Here is a 17,224-nt window from a genome sequence, read left to right as displayed (position 1 = left end):
ATCAGAAACTACTTCTGTTAGTAGATATTACAGTGTCTAGAAAACCAGTGGTGCAATTCTTCAATTGTACATAACCAATCAAGCCTAAAGTAAAAACGGGTATTTTAGGTACTTGAAAAAATAATCGAGCCTGACGCAGGGCTCGATCCCAGGACCCTGGGATCATGACCCAAGCCCAAGGCAGATGCTTAACAACTGAGCCACCCAGGCACCCCTAATCTGTATTTGCTTTTATTCATACAGAAGCAGTACTTCGATTATTCTCTGACCAGAAACTCACTTATGTAAATTGTTACACGGGGAAAAAATAAATTAATAATTTAGCCAAGATCTGAACCAGATCTGTGTGAGTCAATCTCCTTAATAACCTTCATCAGAGAGCGATTTTCAGATAACTCTTTCAGATAACACTTGCAGTGTTGGTAGGAGCTGTATAATTAAACATCACTACTTTGCCTGAGGATTCCATGTTTTATGTAGTATAACCAAGGATGTGGCATGAAAAAGCCACAAACCTGACATAAGACACCACTTTAAAAAAGGTGACCAGAAGAGTTTCAGTGAAATAAAACAAAAACAAGACATTAAAAATGAGCATAGCATGGAGAGATCTTTTCTGGTTCACCAGAATCACTGCTCTACTTCTAGAGAGAATGAAGAGTAACCAGCAAGACCTTTAGACACTCTCGAAAACATGAAATGCCATCCTAAAGGCATCTGACGTGTAGCAAAACAAGACACTTGTCTTCAGATATGCAAACAAATGTCCAGGAAATGTTGGCTTTCTACCCAAAGGAGAAAATACAGGAAACATAGAAATGAAGAGTTTCTAAAAAAAAATGGTATTATTACAAAATGCTATTTATTAAAACATTCTTGCTGCTTGAATGAAAGAAAAGATGTAGTCACAACATAAACCAGGAAGTTTGAGAGAAACAAAAGGGTGAAAGCATTTTCACGGTCTCTATACCATTTGAGAATCTGTAAGAGGCTCCACATTCTACTTCTTTGAGAAGACCTAAATCTACACTACATTTCTGCTGGATTTTTATTTAGCATTAGGGAAAAATGTACCTGCAGTTTTATCCTCCATAAACATGTCGAAGGCAATTCTCCCAACAGGGCCGGCGTCTGCAGGGGAGCGCTCATGCTGGGGCACAGGGGCGCTGCTGAAAGTGTCCAGCATGACGGTCCTCTGGTCGGCAGAGCCCGAGATGAGGACGTTGTCGATGGCCCAATCATTCTGATCCAGGCCATCATGTCTTGGCTGCCACCAGCGGAAGCGAGTAGCAATCTCTTTAGCATCAGGAGGGAGAAGGATATTCACAAATCTGTGAGAAAATGATGGGGGTGTGTGTGTGGGGAAATCGTGTCAAACGTCTCATGTGAGTAAAAGATTTACAACAAGAGATAAGATGTTACAAGTCACGTGATGGGTGGGGGGAGGACATGAGATAACATTTAAAAATTTTTAAATTTATTTAAAAAATTAATTTTATTTTAATTTTTAAAATATAAAAATTTTAATTTTTAAAAACCATGACAAACTGATTTGAGTTTATGAAGGTTCAGGAGTCCCTAAATTGGGAAACAGAATGTGAACAAATTCAAGAACTGTAGAACCACCTACTTATTCTAACTGTCCCTGGCAGGTCTTAAAGGGACTTTGCAATTTTCTGCTTGCCCAGGGGCATCTCTGGATTTGTAGGCCCAGGGATATGCATTTTGGTAGACATAAGCCAAGACTAAATTTTTTTTTTTCTGTCTCCTACAGGTTGGTTTCATCTCTTCCTTCCCCTGGCACCTCGATTTCATTCTACTTCCATGAGTATCAGCAATTTGCTTAGAATTTAGACACTGGATTGTGGTAGGACATTTGGGCTCTCAGCTTGAGGGTACCAGGTTTTTTGTAATTACTTTATCAGTTGCTTGTAGTTTGACATTGACTTTGTCTTTATGTTTTATTGAAAACATTATACTAAGAAATGCTGAGTAAGAACCATGGGCTAAGAAGCCCAGCATGCTGTCCCCAACCCAGTCACTAAGAATAGACATGGACAAATCTGACTCCATGCTCCAATATGAATCATAACCAGTTAGACATGAGGTCTAAAATACCCCTTGATCGCAATTATGCATTTAAAGCCCAAGAATGTATCAGACCCTTTTGAACTTGTATTCACAACCATGAAGTCGGCTGGGGGAAATAATTTCCTGTGGTTTAATCTCCTTTGCATAAATTCCCATCTTTTTATCCATGCTAATCTACCTTCCTTCACTTTTAAAGGCTGCCTCTTAGTGTTAGTGTGCCAAGACAGGGCCAGTAAGCCCAAATTCATCCTGTGAAGAACGCTTAAGTTGAGGACTTTGATGGTGGCTCCTTTAGTTTTTGTCTTTCACGCTGAAGAGGGTTCTTCGTTATTTCAGTTTTATTTACATAGTATCTCCTTGTTGATTTTATTTTTCCTTCCTCTTTTCTCTTTTATGTCATTCTTGAGGTAGATTCCAGAATAGTAGGCCATATTCCAGATGGGGACCAATCAAGATCCCTTCAAATTGAGGATGCTTTTGGTTAGATTTTCAGTACTTAAATTTAAATACTTTATGGACCATGTCCATATTTTGTGTACCCTAAGACCAAGATGCATTTTGTGTACCAAAGGGGACACAAGGAAAGTGCAGACTGTGAATCCTAGATCCTTACCTGTATAGTTACTGGCACTCTGGAGACCAGCAATGCTTAGGCAAATTATCTTTTCCAAAGTTTATTTCCCCAGGCATTTCAATTTTGAAGTTCATCTGCACCTCTCCTTGCCCCCTTTTTGTCTCACCTTGTAAGATCTTTCTACAACTTATCAGCATTGATTTGGCATGTTTAACATTTTAAAGTATATCAAATAATATCAGAAATGTATCTGCTCCTGGAAGGGCATATAATAGACTTCTTTACCCAAAGCAATGATCTTTATCTTTTTTTTCTTTCCTATTTCTAAATTAGTTTCCTTTCTCTGATAAATCCTTGACCACATTTTATAAACCTTTGGAGTGGAAATTTATCTAACTAAGGCTGTTGAAAGTTTAAATAAATTATGACCACTGTTCCTACTTTGGTCAATTTGTTTCTCCCTGAGAGAACTAAAGTAGATCAGACAGTTATGTTTATATCCTTTATACAGAGACTTCCTTTTCTCTGTACATTATGCTAAATGTTCAGGAACTCATACCTGAGAGTCTTTATAACTTTCTCCATAAAGACTAAGGAAATGGTTTACTTGGCTTATCTATTATCTTCTACTAATAGATGAGCACGTTTTTTGCACTATTACGCTGTGTTCTTCTTAGCTTCTCTGGATTCCTTTACTGGTTCCAACTTTAATGCAAGTGCAGGATTTTAAATGTTTGCTTGTGGCTGGCATTTCCTCAACTGCCATTTTCCCCTTCTTCCTTCATAATAGGAGCCCATCTTTTTAGCGAGGTGAACAGTCACCCAGAATAAAGACAGTATGTCCAGACTCCCTTGCATCTGGGTGTGTTTCTGTGGCTAAGTTCTGGTTACTGGAATGTGAATGGAAATAGGGGCAACCATTAGGAAGTGTCCTTAAAGAGAGACAGCACGCCCCTCTTGCCTATCCTCCCTTTTGCCAGTGGGAATGTGGAGGAGCTAGAGTTGCCCTTTTGGACCACAAGATAGAGGTCATGTGTTGAATGTGGCAAAAGTATTAGGTAGAAGGAAGCTGGGTCTCTGGTGCTTGTGGAGATGGCTGTAGCAGCCCTGGGCTACTTTCTTCTGGATCTAATTTATATTAAGAGAGAAAGAAACCTTTTGTTTAAGTTACTTGGGGTTTTCTGTCATTCGCAACTGAACCTCTTCTTAACAGATACATTGAATTTAAATGACCATTTACAAGATTCTTTCATTGTTTTTCTTTGACCTAATTTTTAGCCTGTACCTGGTTTGCCATGTACCGAGGGATTATCTATGTTTTGTCTTCCTTTTTGGGTGCTTTTAATTATTCTGTTTCTTGGTTGGGCTGTATTCATTCCTCCTTTCCCCTCTCCTCCCCTCCCCTCTGCTCTCTCCTCTCCTCCAACCTTCTTCTTTCTCTCTCTTACCCTCTTTTCTCTCTTCTCCTCCTTCCACTTTAAAAAATATGCTCTTTTACTTTTTAAGATCTTTTTAAACTTTTCTCATTGGTCACATTGATTGCTTTTTGCCCTTTGAGAATATATATTTTATTTATTTATTTTTAAAAGATTTTATTTATTTATTTGAGATAGAGAGATACAGAGAGAGAGAGAGCAGGGGAGCAGGGGAAAGGGCAGAGGGAGAGGGAGAAGCAGACTCCTTGCTGAGCAGGGAGCCCAATTCAGGACTCAATCACGACCTGAGCCAAAGGTAGACACTTGATGGACTGAGCCACCTAGGCACCCCCATTTATTAACTTCTAAAAAATTTCTTTAAATATTTTTAAATTGTAGTAAAATATATATAACACTTACATTTTTTCCAGGTGTGTGTATAAGATATTGATTTGACAAGTCTATATGTTATACTAAAACTTCCCATTTTAAGTGTATAGTTCAGTGGCAGAGAATATATATATTTTAAAGAGACTTCTTTTTAAAGGTTTTTTAAAATTTATTTATTTGACAGAGAGAGAGAGAGGGCACAAGTAGGTAGAGTGGTAGGCAGACGGAGAGGGAGAAGCAGGCTCTCCGCTGAGCAGGGAGCTGGACATGGGGCTCGATCCCAAGACCCCAGGATCATGACCTGAGCCAAAGGCAGATGCTTAACGACTGAGCCACCCAGGCACCCGCAGGGGTTTTTCAAATAAATAATTAAAAAATAGACTTTAGGTATTTCCAAGTCCTCAATTCTCTAAAATGGAGGGAACACTATATAAACCCTATATAAATAAATGAATGAATAAATAAATATATTGTCTTCCTGTTTCTATTTTCCCAAAATGTCGTTGAAATTAATTACCATATATTCATTAATTCACATGGGTTTCTGCACTGGGTCTATTCATGACTGGCATTGTGGTAACATATTTTATCTTATTCTGGAATTAAAAAAGTAGTTGTTCTTAAAATAAAAACCCAAACCAGTTTGCTTATCCAGCTCAGAAATCTTATCTTTATGTCAGTGTCAGAAGAATCTCTACCAGTGGGTATGGTTCCAGGCCCCCTGCAGTCCCCGTGACTAAAGCTGGCAGACCTCATCAAGCATCTTTGCTCAACGTACTCATTATTAAAGATAAAATAGAATACAAACCCAGGTTTACTGTACTGATCATAGAAAATTTCCATTAGCAGGTTCCAGGTAATGCCTCCGTTGACAGAATATTCCAGGAGAACACCTTGGTTACGGTTGTTCGGTGTAATCAGGCATCCATACATGAAGTAAAATTGGATAAACTCGGCATTCGTGAGGTTCAGATCCACGGTGACTAGCAGTCGACTGCAACCCTAAGGGAGAAAAGCAGAATCCAACAAAACAGTGATAAAGAATTGTAATTGCAGGTTAAAGGTTTTCTCTGGCTTCCATCTTTTTATATTTCTTTTGTAATACAAGTCCCATGGTATTGTAATACTGGTGTTTGTATCATCTTTCCCGTTATCCTAGCTCCCAGCATGGCCTCTAGCATATAGTAGGTATTCACCAAATATTTGCTAAACTTTGAAATTTCATTGTTAGAACTTACAAAGGACGATGTATTCTAAGGAGATTCTCTTTTGTTTTCTTATGAGCAATATGAGAGCTGAAATTAAAGTAACTGTTCTGTTTTATTAAACTATTTCCAGTTATTCACAGGCATTTTTAGATTTTTTAAAAGGTAATAGCTATTAATAAAATAGCATGTTGGGATAACTATTTTAATATGAAATTTAAAAATGACTACATCTAAGGATTTCATACAATTTAATTATTAATTAGAGATAATAGTTGTAATTATTTTTATTTAAACTTTTATAGCTGATTTTAGTGTCATCTATATTAATTTATTAGTGTAGATAGGCAGATAATTCTTAGTTGAACATAGGCAGGAAACTAGGCCTCTTGGAGTTCTAGCTAAGTAGGAAGGGTATTGTAAACATGCACTCTTAGCATTGAGGATTACAGGAATCCTATATTGCTACTATCGGCTAAAACACTGAATATAAATAATACACTCTATTGGCACAAATGCAAATTCTAAGATAGGGAATGGTAGGGAAATAAAGACCTGACAATGAATCTGTAATTTTTAAAAATTAAATTGCTTATGAAGGGTACTTAATTATGGTATTGAAGAAATTCTATTTTTAAACATGTCATCGTTAGTAGCAATTAGAAGGACCATAAAATTTCTCAAAGAAATTTTTTTCTTTTTTTTTTTAAGATTTTATTTATTTCCGAGAAAGAGAGAGAGAGAAGCAGAGAGAGAGAGAAGCAGACCGAGAGGGAGAGGGAGAAGCAGACTCCCCGCTGAGCAGAGAGCCTAATGCGGGGCTCAATCCCAAGACCCTGAGATCACGACTTGAGCTGAAGGCAGACACTTACCTGACTGAGCCACCCAGGTGCCCCATCAAAGAAATTTTCTAACATTGCTGTTGTCATTCACAAAATAATTTGCTATAAATAAAAATGTCTAGTCATTACTGATAATTCTTTTTTGATAATTTAGAGAAAGAAGTAAGTGTTGTTAATAAATTCAGGAAACACTGAAGCTCAATTTCCTGATTTTTGGCTCCTTAAATCCCAAATCTGTTGCAAGCTCAAGAGTTTTCAATTAGAGCATCATCCAGATGGAAGACCCTTGCACATTGTGCAAGCACTCTCTCCCAGGATGAAAATTCACTTAAGTCCTTTTTTAATGTGTACGTACATATGCCTTGTGCTGACACTACCTTGCATAATTAAATGGTCTCGAATGATTTGTGATGGGGAAAATGTTGGAAATAATTAGTATTTTCTGATTTGTATAAAGTTGCAAGTTCGCATCAGGGTTGTGCATTTAAAGTGTCTAATTCTGCATCTTGATTTGCCAATAAAAGAGACTCAACTCTTTTGCGGGAACCTCAGAGGATGCAGACATGAATAACCAGTAGCCAAATACTCACCCCGCTGAAGTGGAGAGCCATTCCTGAAGCCACAGCGCCACACACGGTACTTAGTTTCCCTCCGTTCACAGTCAACCAGTTCTGGTTGGATGGAGCTCTATTGAAGTTGTCTTTGAGTTGGGTTGGAAGGGAGATCTCGGGCTCTTCACAGTATAGGCCACCCCACTGCTCGTCACAGCTGGGTACGGAGAAAAGAAAGGAAAAGTCAACATGAAACAAAACCTCCACAATTGTGTTCTCAAATTAGTGAAGACAGCTGCTATTCCTAGCCCAGGATGATGAAAGCTTACTTAGCTTCACAGAGCTTTCCAGAATTCATCTGCTTTTCTTTCTTTTTTTTTTTTTTTAAAGATTTTATTTATTTATTTGACAGAGAGAGACACAGCAAGAGAGGGAACAGCAGACTCCCCACGGAGCAGGGAGCCTCATGCGGGGCTCGATCACAGGACCCTGGGATCATGACCTGAGCTGAAGGCAGACACTTAACGACTGAGCCACCCAGGTGCCCCATTCATCTGCTTTTCTTAACAGTGCTTTAGGTTAGAAATAGTCTGTGAATTAGCTGCCCCTAGGCATTCCTAAAGTAGTGACTTGGGCTTACAGGGAAAGAAGCAACTTCAAAGAATTTACTAGAGCCCTGTCTCTACGTGACACAGCTCTAGAAAGAAATTGTGGCTGCCAAACTGAACTGGTAGGTCCTAATAACTTAGGAAATTGGTCTTTTTTTAAAATCTTTTTTATTTTTATTTTTTATTTTTTTTTAAAGATTTTATTTATTTATTTGACAGAGAGAGACACAGCGAGAGAGGGAACACAAGCAGGGGGAGGGGGAGAGGGAGAAGCAGGCCTCCCGCAGAGCAGGGAGCCCGATGCGGGGCTCGATCCCAGGACCCTGAGATCATGACCTGAGCTGAAGGCAGACGCTTAACGACTGAGCCACCCAGGCACCCCGGAAATTGGTCTTTTTAAAGAGGCTTTGGGTCAGTTAGGAATCCAAGATGCCATGTTCCAAATGGCAGTGGGTACTTTGGGTAGCATCTGCCATCTATGACCGAAGGACTGACCTCCGTGTTCAATACAGGAGGAAATATGAATGTCGGATTGGAGGCTCTGGGGTCTCAGAGGTCATTCTGGATACAGGCTAGAATCATTAACCAAAGGAAAGACCTCCCAGGTGTGCGGAGATTAGAGGAGAAGGGGGTATGAATTCTCTATCAGCACCCTCATTCACACTATCCTACCAAACAGCAAAATCTTTGAAAATAAAGCACAAAGGCCTGTGGTACACAAGATCTGTGCATGCGCGTGCGCGCGCACACACACACACACTTTATTTAGATCCTTCTAAAGATGCTAACGCTCGCTAAGTAAAATACTAGCCCTCTCCACTGATAGCAAATTGAGCAGGCATTTAAAAACTTTCTTATGCAAACCACACAGGAATACCAATTCAACCACAAGTAATGCATATCTATTACATATATTCAGGCCTAAGTGAGAAAAATACTTATGACATACTATTTTCGGTCAGAATATACTGAACTCCCAAACCTCTTCTATGTCCTTTTCTGGGCTCACGTGTACCATAGGAACACAGAAGGAAATAAAATACAGTTGATGATAATTCACTTTTCTCTTGACAAGACAGCTATTGTTCAGTTCCTAATCTCTAAGCAAGAAGGAAGATACAATATCCATAAGCTCTACAGTTAGCTCAGTATCAGATTTCAAGAAAACCGTACAACCAACGGCAGCTTTGGAGTGATTACAAATCCAGTTTCAGAAAAATCTCCTGGCTGGAATGAGAGTCAGGAACTGCCAATGGAAGGAAGAAAACACAATGTACTTACACACAGCTTCCTCGGATGCACCTTCCGTGGCCACCGCACATATCTATACAGCCGTCCCCGATATAGACATTGTCTATGGCCCATGTCTGCTGCTTGTCAAAGGGAGCTGGTTGATGCCAACGGAAACGAGTGGCTTGGGACCTTTGAAGAACAAGAGAATTATAACGAAGGATGTGGTGGGAAAGAAAATGTGTATATTTGAACAAGTGCATGGATGGCTATAACAAAAATGTGGGTACATCCCTAACTTGTATTCTCAGAAAAGCGTTCATTATTTTAATTACCTATGCAAAACTTTGACTAACAACACCAGGCCAAACTGAACTGCAATAGCTTGAGAATATATTTTGGGCTGATTATCTTTCCCAGCCTTGTAAAAACAGACTACAACAGAAACTCACACTAATCCTCACCAGTAGCCTCAGGGGAACAGCAAGCCCTGAATTTCGTGTGGGCACCATTGTGGAGTGACACCAGGGCTGCTGTTAAATTATATGTGCAAATTAGGGAAAGATGCCTGTCCTTGAGCTGCCCCAACCCCTCTGCATTTGACTTGCAAAGCTCGATTCCAACTCCTAAGCGTTCCCGAAAACTAGACACTTTTGTACAGTGGGCATACTGGTCCACCTCAAGACAGCATTAGTGAGGAATTCTCACAATGAAAGTCTTAAGAAGACAGTAAGAGTGTAAATCAGAGGGATCAATGAAACCCTAGATAATTGGATGGAGAAAAGAGAGAGAGTAATAAGGCCAGACTTATTTTATATTAATTCAAATGCAATATAAATAAAATCAAAACAGAGATTCTCCCATTCCAGAAGCAGAAATAGATTTGCTCGTTTGCACAGTTTTAGGAAGTGTCTTGTTCAGAAACACAAATAAACTTATGTTTTCAGAGACACTAGATGGCAGTAAATCCAAACACTGCTCAAGGCTCAAGTGGTGGTGAACATTTAGAAACCCGCAGATGAAATAATTAGAAAAAGCAAGTTTTGTTTTATGGATTCACTGTCTTTAAGATTTTATTTTCTAAGTTATCTCCACACCCAACATGGGGCTCAAACTCATGACCCCGAGATCAAGAGTCTCATGCTCCACCGACTGAGCCAGCCAGGAGCCCCTGTTTTATGGATTCATATACTGATATCATTATGAGATTGTTAATCACTTGATTGAGAGATACTTGTTTTGAGCAGGACAAAGATCAAACAACAGCAAGAGTTGATGTTTTCTAACTGAAAACATATGCATTAAGTTTAGAAACTAGAAAAGAAACAGACCAGAACTAAAAATCTCCGTTCTGAAAATGCATAGTTCAGTTTGATATTTGCTTACTGAGCCTCATCTATGCACTGATTTTTCCATAATACTTCTTGCTCCTCAGCTCCCAGCAGACTACCTAACATCCTCCTATCCTTCCTGTGGCATTTAACTTCAACCCTAAACTCTTCCTGGGCCCCATCCTCCAGCCCTGCATCCTGGCTACTCAGTCTGGAGCACTGCTCCTTCTCCCAGTTCCCAGGGCTCACAACATTCTTTCCCATCTTCTGCCTATGTTTTCTTCATCTCTCTGCCTGGTTATCCCTTATGTGTCCCTCAGGTCTTGGAGGAAGTCTTAAGTCCTCAGAGAAATTTTCTTTTCGGTCCCTTTAAAAATCACATTTATTCCAGAGCAAACTGTTCTTTTCCTTTTATAGTATTTATCACATTTGTAGTTATATATTTATTTGCATATGCATTTCTTAAATGTCTGCCTCCTCCTCAGAAGACTAAGTTACAAGAGAACAGCGTTGATCCCCTTTTTTCAACATTATACCCTCACTGCACAGTGCCTAGCACTTAGTAGGTGGTCTATAGGCGCAGGCAGTTAAGGGGCACCTGGGTGGCTCAGTCAGTTGGGCATCTGACTCTTGGTTTTGGTTCAGGTCATGATCTTGGGGTCATGAAATCCAGTTCCATGTCAGGCTCTGTGCTCAGTGCAGAGTCCATTTGAAATTCTTTCCCCCTCCATCTCCACCCCCCATCCTGCTCCTACCCCTGCTTGCCTACACTCTCTCAAATAATTAAAATCTTAAAAAAAAAAAAAAGGTGCAGGGAGTTGGTATCCAGGGGCCACCATTCTCACAGTAAGCAGTTGGAAGATGCTCCCCTGGGGTTGTGCAAGTCAGTGGCTGTGCTGTTCAGTTAATTCCTTTTTTTTTTTTTAAAGATTTATTTATTTATTTTAGAGAGAGAGCACGCAGGCTTGAGCAGGATGAGAATGGGGGGAAGGGGAGGGACAGAGGGGGAGGGAGAAGGACAAGCAGACTCTGCTCGCTGAGCATGGAGACCACCCAGGGCTCGATCTCATGACCCTGAGATATGACCTGAGTCAAAATCAAGAGTCAAACACTTAACCAACTGAGCCCCAGGCGCCCCTGTTCAGTTAGTTCTTAATGATGAAATTTATTAATAGTTATGCCTGTTTGCATGCAGCAACATTTTATAAATAACACAGTGGAATATCGTACCTCCATAGCACATGGTTACTTGGATTCTAGTAACAAGTCAACACTTACATTCTTATTCTTTCAGACTATAAACTTCTGAAGGGCAGGAAACATCTCTATTCCTTCAGGGAATATTGTTTTGTATCTCCAGTGCTTATAAAGAGTAGGCAAGTAATCTTTGTTCCCTTAATGTTTTATGATGCTCCATCAAAGCCTTTATCACTTTCTATTCAGAGGGCTTATTTATGTATAGTTTCCTCTGCTGGATGATTCTCTCCTTGTTTATCATTTTATTGTTGGTGACACCTATAGATGGGACTTCATAAACATTTACTGAAAGAATAGTAAGTTGACAGCAATAAAGATGGCTAGGAAGAATCAAATAAGAGATGTCTTTAGGGCGGGGGGGCAGGGACCGGGGGTCAGCGATCTGATGGCTGTCAAAGGGGGAGAAGAACTCCCAGCAGTTGAGAGGTGGCATGAGCTGCCTAGCAGGGGTGGCTTTCTGAATGTTGGTTGTGTTGAATTACAGTCTGGGCAGCCACTTACCAAAGAGATTGTAGAGAAGATTTAAGAGCCAGATGCATTGTTGGGGTTGATAGTTTTTATGGGGACTTCCAACCATGACATGTTCAGTTTGTACAACTCTGTGGCATTCCACAGAAAAGGAAACAGTGGGAGATCATGTGTAGGATTCCTCAAACCAGAGTTGGCCACTAAGAGTACAGATATTTAGGGGGCGCTAATCTGTACTCTGGCACTAGTCAGTCCTGTGTCCTGAATAATTTAACATAAATAACGAGGGGGTTAACTTAGAGGACTTCTAGGGCCCTGTCTCAAATGTGATTTTATATTCTTGGGAATAACTGCACTTAGTAATTAAGTACCCATAAAACAGGGGAAAATATACTATCCAATATTATTTTATAGGAAAAGGAGACACTTTCACTAAGGGGATGAATTGGAATATAAGTTGAAAAATGAACGTCTGGAAGTTGAATTTCTAGGACTTCTTATTCCCAGCCCTGTCACAACTTCAGTATATAAAGAGAACAAATAATTTATGTTTATGTGCTGACACTTCCCCATCTGTAGAACTACGAAAATGCTACTTCCCACCTCATAAGGGTGTTGTGAAAATTAATTAGCTTGTGTTTACCAAGACCTGTGAGTGTCTTGGTGAAGTCCCTTGGCAGGTGTCATCATTTATCTTGAAGCTTCCTTATAACGACGGCCACCACCAGCTGCTGCGTCTTGGAGTTGGGGGGAAAATGGCCCCAGAGCATATTTCTCCTTTTCCATATCCTTGAAATATCTCCCTTTGCTTCTTTTCTGAATTTATATCATTTCCTCTTCATCAACTGCACATAGTAAGTGCTCCATAAGTGTTGTTTAATAATTGAACATCCATTGCTATGAAGTTAAAAAATGTTACCCTCAATATTACGGCTTCCATCTCTGTTCTCCCAGGGAACATTTCCCCACACTGCCTCCACACCTTTTAATAGGTTTCTATACACATTTCTGAGTCTTTGTATTACTCTTTTTTCCAGGAATACTCTATCTATGAAGTCCTCATTGTCATCATCATCATGAGAAAAAGCCCTTCGAGAGGAACCATACAAAATTTTTAAAAAACCTTTTCACTCTCTCTTAATGCTTCCTTTACTCTCAGAAATACATAAAATATTTAGGACGAGTAAATATAGCCAACTCTCTTACTCCCAACGAAGAAGCTGAAGTGCAGTGCCCTAAGTCACAGTGCTGTAAGTCACACTCACGCAACTGAGAGAAGGCAATAATCTCTTGGTTTGTTACTACAATGTATTCTCAAGGAGCAGACCCTTCAAAACTACCTCAACCTGTACAAAATCATCCTATCCCTCCCATGACCCCTAAATATGAGCAGTTGTTTAGTTATGGAAGGCTGTATGTATTGTTGCTATGTGTACACCCAAGTCTATCTATTCTGACTTTGGCAGGTTAATGTCATAGCTGAAGCCCTTGGCCCTCTTTCTTTAATAAAGGCTCTGCAATGCCCCATTTCAAAATGTGTCCTATATTTCCCTTGGCAGCTAAGGTCCTGCCTTTATACTGGAAAACAATTTCCTCTGCTAGCCTATTTTTCTGTGTATATATATATATATAAATGGCTATATATATATATATATATACACATATATATATATATATGTATATATATATATATAAATGGCTGACAAGTGCATGTTCAACATCATTAGTCATTAGAGAAATGCAAATCAAAACCAAAATGAGATATACTTCCTACCCACTAGGTGGCTGTAATGAAAAAGGCAGCAATAACAAGTGTTGGCAAGGATGTGGAGCCTTCATACACTGCTGGTGGGAATGCAGACTCGTGTGAATGCTGCGGAGAACAGGTTGTTCGTTTCTCAAAATGTTGAACACAGAGTCACCATATGACCCAGCAATCCCACCCGAAGGTGTACACCTGGGAGGAAGCACAGATCAGCTCACCTGAACAGAGTGGACCCATGGGTCACAGCCCATGACCTACAGATAAGAGCTAGAGAAAAAGTAGGCTCTAGAGAGGAGGCCTGAAATTTGGTACCAGGAGTGTGAATGAATTACTTATGGCGAGGGGCTCTTATCAAAGGGATGGGCCATCTGCCAGGGTATCCCTCCTCTGGGGGAGATCCTCATGAAGAAGACACTGAACTATGAACAAAAGAAGGAGGTTGAATTTTGGGGTGGAAATGAGAGGAGGACTCTTAGAAATTTCTCTGTACAACTGACTAATTTCATAGGTGTAAGGACTGCCACTCAAGGAGGGGGCCTCTGTAACTTCTTAGTTTAGAACTGGCTCTAGAACTATCTTCTGCTGGAGCTGACGTGTTACTGAGAACTCTGGCTGTCCTGAATGGCAGGTAAAGGCTGGAAGACCATTGATTTGGCGGCTAGCTGGGGGTTCTTAATCTAGGCATCCCAGACCTTTTGGTAGAAAATTCTCTTGGTGATTATAAATAACACTAGGGATTTGTAGGACACTAAATGACTGTAACATTTTGGGATGTTTAGATAACATTAAACTGCCCATGAAAGAACATTTACGGTCATCTAATTTTCTTTTCTTCTAAATTTCTTACAAAACACTGGGGTCTGAATACTGAGAGGAGAAAGTGTTTGGACCACAGGTTATGACCCCAAACAAATGTGATAAAGGTAAGGTATCCTTATAAGGTGACCTAGATCCTTCATGATACCTCTCTGGAACTAGGGTGGAAAGCATATTACAGGGTTAGCAATTGAAGAATTTAAACAAGCCACCCCACATGGCCTATCTTCCTTCCTTGATAGAGAACAAATGGAGAGCTTTGGTACAATCCTGCTTCAGCCACCGACTGTGTGTCTATAGGGAAAATCATATAACTTCTCTGTGTCTTTGTCCTCATCTGAAAAGGTTAACAGGGAGACCTCAAGGTTAAAGAAAACTTAAGAGAGATTTCAACCAACTATATGGATTTGTAACCTAATTTGAAAAAAATGATAAAATGTTTTATGAGACAAACAGGGAGATTTGAATACTGAATACTAAGTAAATATTGAATAAGAAAATATTGAATAAGAAATTGTCATTAATTTTTAGGTAGGATAATGGTATCATAATTATGTTTTTTAAAGTCCTCTTTTAGAGATACATGCTAAAATATTTACAGTTGAAATGATGTGTCTGGGAATTGCTTCAAAATACGGGGTCCAGAGTGAGTGGTGCTATTGAAGAAACAAGGTTGGTCATGAATCAATAATAGTTGAAGCTGGGTGATGATTATATTGAAATACAGCTTGCTATTTTCTTAAATTTTGTATGTTTGGATTTTAAATAGATAAATGTGAGCCAAAAATAATCTGTGGTCCCTTCAAACTCAGAGTAAAATTTTGATTTGATTACAAAGAAAAGAAAATGGTTATCCTTGTTTTGGTAAAATAAGGAATTATTATTTTTGCTGATAATTATAATTAGTAATGATCATAAAAAACTACAGTGTTTTTTTTTTTAAAGATTTTATGTATTTATTCATGAGAGACAGAGAGAGAGAGAGAGGCAGAGGGAGAAGCAGGCTCCCAAGGAGCAGGGAGCCCGATGCGGGACTCGATCCCAGGACCCTGGGATCATGACCCGAGCCGAAGGCAGACGCCTAACCATCTGAGCCACCCAGGCGCCCCAAAAACTACAGTGTTCTGAGTAGGCCTACCGAGAGCATCAAATACATTGGACTATCCCTCAAATAAAAGGAATTTCCTATAATTTTTAAAATGCCTTCTCAACGGAGAACGACTTCTATTTAATTGTTAAAACAATCTTAAGAATCCATACGTAGCAATATGTACAAAGTACAGCCAAATCTCAAATTCTCTAATAAAACTTTGGCAACAAGGTTGACAATGGAGAAAGCTTAGTTGGAATGCAGAATTTCTGTAAGTAGTTTTATTCTCCATTGTAGTGGAAATGGAAATAGGTTTTATTTGTCTTAACATTATAATGTGAAAATATTAATATATTCAGTATGTGAAAATCCATAGTACCATGGTTTACACCAAACAAAATTATTTTATGTTTTGCTGTCCTGAAAGAACACAAATTTGGTAAAGTAATAGCAATGATTTTCAAAGTATCAAAATGATGCCTGAGAAAATGGATATGGAAGAGAAATCCAAGGCTTCCTTGACTTGATTGAAAATTTTTAATAAGATGTTCAGTAATATGAATGCTTGCAAAAAGTCTTTTAAAAGATACTGGAAAATTGGAAGTAACAATGGAGATAAATAGTACTGAGGCAAGTTTTAAGAATCTCTCCTTTAAAAAATGAACTTGTAATTCCTTTGAATATTTCTCCATGACAAGCCCAATAAATACTATATATAGTTATTTGGTTTTCTTAGCATAAGATCTTTTCTTGGCTTTTATAGTTGGGATTATCATGGAAGAATATCCTCCCTCCCTAAATCTGTTTACCTGAAAAAAGGTAAACCCAACCCCATTCCATTCTCCCAATTCTTCCACAATCTTTTTGCCCTTTCTTACACTTATCACTTCTCCTGTAAACTTCTGCAAATGTTCAGTAGTGTGCCTGCTGTGGCTAAAACCACCTGGCTTCCAAAGTGTTGTAGTTAATCTTTAAAGATAGTGGTAACAGCCATGTCATTAGGGTTGGAAGGAGGGAATGGATCATCTTCAAACTGTGACTTAAAATAGCCAAGTCACACCTGAGCCTTCCAGGGGCAGGACTCCCCCACCCCCGCAACCTTTCTCAGTGGATTTGAATTACCTGCCCTTCTGCTGACTCACCCTGGTTCTCAGGTGACATTTCAGAACCCATGTTACTTAAGCCACCTGTTATTTTTAGGTCTGGGATTAGTGAATAGGAAGAGGCAGATTCAGATTAGGGGCTATGAAATGGATTTTGGCATCTTTGTATTTTTTTTCAGCATCTCTCAAGATCTCCTGCCTTCTCCCTTCCTATTTCTTCTAGGACCGTATCTCTTAGGCAAGCAATAAAAACGTAGGACTAATACAGTGGTTAAGCCCATGGGCTCTGGGGCCAGACAAGCTGTATTTATTTCCAGTATCTTACTTAAACTGTCCTTTTGAAGGTCACTGACTATCTCCTTATGGAAATTTACTGTGAAACTTTTTTCTTCATTAGTCTCAGCAGCATATGTCAGGGATGGTGACTTCTTCCTGCTTGATACTCTATCCTCACTTGCTTTTGGATACCGTACTCTTCTGATTCTTCT

The 17,224-nt window shown here is 39.4% G+C and overlaps 1 protein-coding gene across 2 annotated transcripts in view; it reads right to left on the bottom strand.

Moving 5' to 3' along the window:
- RELN (reelin) overlaps nt 1-17,224 on the bottom strand; it is a 516,612-nt gene that overhangs the window by 35,472 nt on the left and 463,916 nt on the right. For both annotated transcript variants that reach the window (XM_021682887.1, XM_021682888.1), the window contains exons 47-50: nt 8,958-9,098; nt 7,108-7,285; nt 5,279-5,472; nt 1,075-1,331 (exon numbers count right to left, since the gene is read on the bottom strand). In XM_021682887.1, coding sequence (XP_021538562.1) covers nt 1,075-1,331; nt 5,279-5,472; nt 7,108-7,285; nt 8,958-9,098 — 770 coding nt within the window. The remainder of the gene's footprint in view (nt 1-1,074; nt 1,332-5,278; nt 5,473-7,107; nt 7,286-8,957; nt 9,099-17,224) is intronic.

Source organism: Neomonachus schauinslandi, chromosome 12 (genome assembly GCF_002201575.2).
Source record: "Neomonachus schauinslandi chromosome 12, ASM220157v2, whole genome shotgun sequence".
Classification (NCBI taxonomy): Eukaryota; Metazoa; Chordata; class Mammalia; order Carnivora; family Phocidae; genus Neomonachus; species Neomonachus schauinslandi.
The sequence above is the reverse complement of the archived record's forward strand: the minus strand, read 5'-3'. Positions and strand labels throughout refer to the sequence as shown.